At 41.5% G+C, this 2,765-nt stretch overlaps 1 protein-coding gene across 1 annotated transcript in view; it reads right to left on the minus strand.

The window, feature by feature from the left end:
• Nucleotides 1–2,765, minus strand: part of LOC101860554 (collagen alpha-1(I) chain) — a gene marked incomplete in the record, with an annotated part of 121,497 nt that overhangs the window by 19,456 nt on the left and 99,276 nt on the right. The window contains 2 exon segments of the mRNA XM_035968271.1: nt 725–832; nt 2,417–2,524. Of these exon segments, the coding sequence (XP_035824164.1) occupies nt 725–832; nt 2,417–2,524 (216 nt within the window).

Consider the following 2,765-nt stretch of genomic DNA (forward strand, 5'->3'; position numbering starts at 1 on the left):
CAGCTCCGGGGGTTCCGGGGTTACCCTGAGGTCCTGGAGATCCTGCATACATACATACATACATACATACATACATACATACATACAGAGAGAGAGAGAGAGAGAGAGAGAGAGAAAGAGAGAAAGAGAGAGAGATAGAGAGAGAGACAGGGAAAGAAAGAGAAAAAGGGAGAGAGAGAAAGAGAGAGTCAGAGAGAGAGAGAAAGACAGAGAAAGAGAGAAAAACAGAGAGAGAAAGAGAGATAGAGAGATTAGTCAAAGCTGTCGTATGTTATGCTTTATAAATACACATATCACGAAACTCTACAAACAGGTAGTGTAGAAATGAAGAATACTTATCCTCGGGGCAAGAGTAGAAATGAAGAATACTCATCCACAAAGAAAAAGTTAAAACAGCTCAACTGTACCCACCTAGGACAAGAGATAAAGCAACTGTATCCACCCCTTGTTTTAGTAAGAGTTTTACGGCACTTGCAACACAATAAGGTCATATAAGTGCCGACTATTAGAGGTGTTACAAGAGAGTAACAAACACAAAAAAGAAGGAGGGAAGATAAGGACGATAGATGTTTGATAGGAAGGAAAGAAGGAGCAAGCAAACCACACCAGAGCACCCACCAACTACCCACTGTACCCATCCAGGGCAAGATTTAAGCAGATTTTCAACTGTACCCACCCAGTCCCACATGCATGAATGAAGCACCAATCAGGAGCCGGCACTCACCATGTGTCCCTTGATTCCATCCTCTCCACGCTCACCGCGGGGGCCGGGATCTCCCTGCAGACCGGGACGTCCCTCGTCTCCCTTGGCTCCTTGAAGTCCGGGGGATCCCTACACACAGACGAATACAAAGATATCACATGTCATCTTATCTACACTGGATGGATAACAACAGCAACAACATCAAAAACAACATGTGCAACAACTGGATCGATAACAGAACTAGATCGATAAAAACAACAACAACAACAACTGGATCGATAACAACAACAGCAACAACAACAACTGGATCGATAACAACAACAGCAACAACAACTGGATTAGTACCAGTAGTAGAGGGTTTTACGGCGCTCGCAACTGCATAAGGTCATATGAGCGCCAAGGGATGGATGTCAACAGAGAAGTCTTAACAGGGAATCAGGCTTACTCTGTTCACCTCTCTAGCTTCAACAACACAAAGTCTGCTTTGACTATCAAGGCACCCCGGAAACAGCGGGTCACAAGAGTATGATACACAGTTACCACATTTTATCTTATGTACACTGGATTGATAACAACAGCAACAACAACTGGATCCATAAAAGAACAACTGGATCGATAACAATAACAACAACAAATACAACAACTGGATCGATAACAAAAACAACAACAAATGGATAGAAAACAACCACAACAACAATATTGATAACAACAACATCAACAGTAACAACTGGATCAATAACAACACCAACAACAACAACTGGATTGATAACAACAGCAACAACAATTGGATCAATAACATAAACAACACAACAACAACTGGATTGATAACAACATCTTATGCACAGCGCAAAAGTGTCTTAGGTATTACTCAAGCACAGTACATTTAACACTTTCTAACACTGGTATGTCAACAACAAATTACCTCCCTGTAGAACTGCTGGTGGGGAGAAGGGAGCTCAGATTTTCAGTAGACCATCATAAAAGAGCCGTTTTAGGGACTCAATTTTGTCAGTGTTGAAAATCATCACCGCCGCCTCTTATCCCACAGAATCTTAAAAACTTTGTAACACTAACTCATTGCCATTATCGTTAAATGTATTCATTATGAAAGTATGTTTTTTAGAGTACCAGCATCTCTGTCTTTCTGATAAAAAGCTGCGTATCAATCAGCCCAGGTTAGCCTTGATAGTCAGATAAAGATTTAAGAGACGATAAAGTTCTTTAAGAGGTACCGTATACGTTAAGAATCCCGCTATACATCTATTGGCCTTCGAAAAAAATGTGAAAAGCATCTGCTATAGTTCTTAAATATTCTTTTGAGAGACACTGTGCAATAATAGCTGGTCTGTCAATGTCTGATGTTGACCAATCTGTCCCCGTAGTTTTATGCACCCCGCATAATTTAGTAAAATTTGATCAAATTTTGCATAATTTCTGATTATTTTCCTTTATCATTCTTTGTTAAAAATTAAAAGAATCGCATAATTTCACATTTTTGGGCTCAGTTTGCATAATTTCATAATTTTGTTTTGCATAAAACCACGGGGACAGACCAATACATCCACAGAGGAGAACATTTCTCCAGCATAGTTAGAAGACTTAGAAGAATGAAAGGTTAAGATAATTTGTGGCTTCTGCTGTGGCTGATCAGACCAATTCTGGCAGAGAAAGAAAGAACGTGTTTGTGTAGAAATATATCCTTGCGCTGCTCACCAGGGGTCCGTCAATTCCGGGGGTTCCTGGGGGTCCGGGTGCGCCAGAGTCTCCCTTAGGTCCGGGGGGTCCCAGAGCTCCGGGGCCTCCAACATCTCCTTGAGAACCCTGAGGGAGAAATAGTCAGAGAGAGAGGGTTAATGTACAGAAGTAAATTGATTCAGAGTTTAAGGACATTTGCACACATCACATCACACAAAACACTCATTTGATAAGTACAGTTTCCATAATGAATAAGTACAGGTTGTGCACATATCTCTTATCATGGGTCAAACATTGTATATTTCTGTCAGTGGGCTGAGCGAGGCTTGGTACATGGTGTGTGTGTGTGGGGGGGGGGGGGGGGGAA

Source organism: Aplysia californica, unplaced genomic scaffold (genome assembly GCF_000002075.1).
Source record: "Aplysia californica isolate F4 #8 unplaced genomic scaffold, AplCal3.0 scaffold00048, whole genome shotgun sequence".
Taxonomy (NCBI): domain Eukaryota; kingdom Metazoa; phylum Mollusca; class Gastropoda; order Aplysiida; family Aplysiidae; genus Aplysia; species Aplysia californica.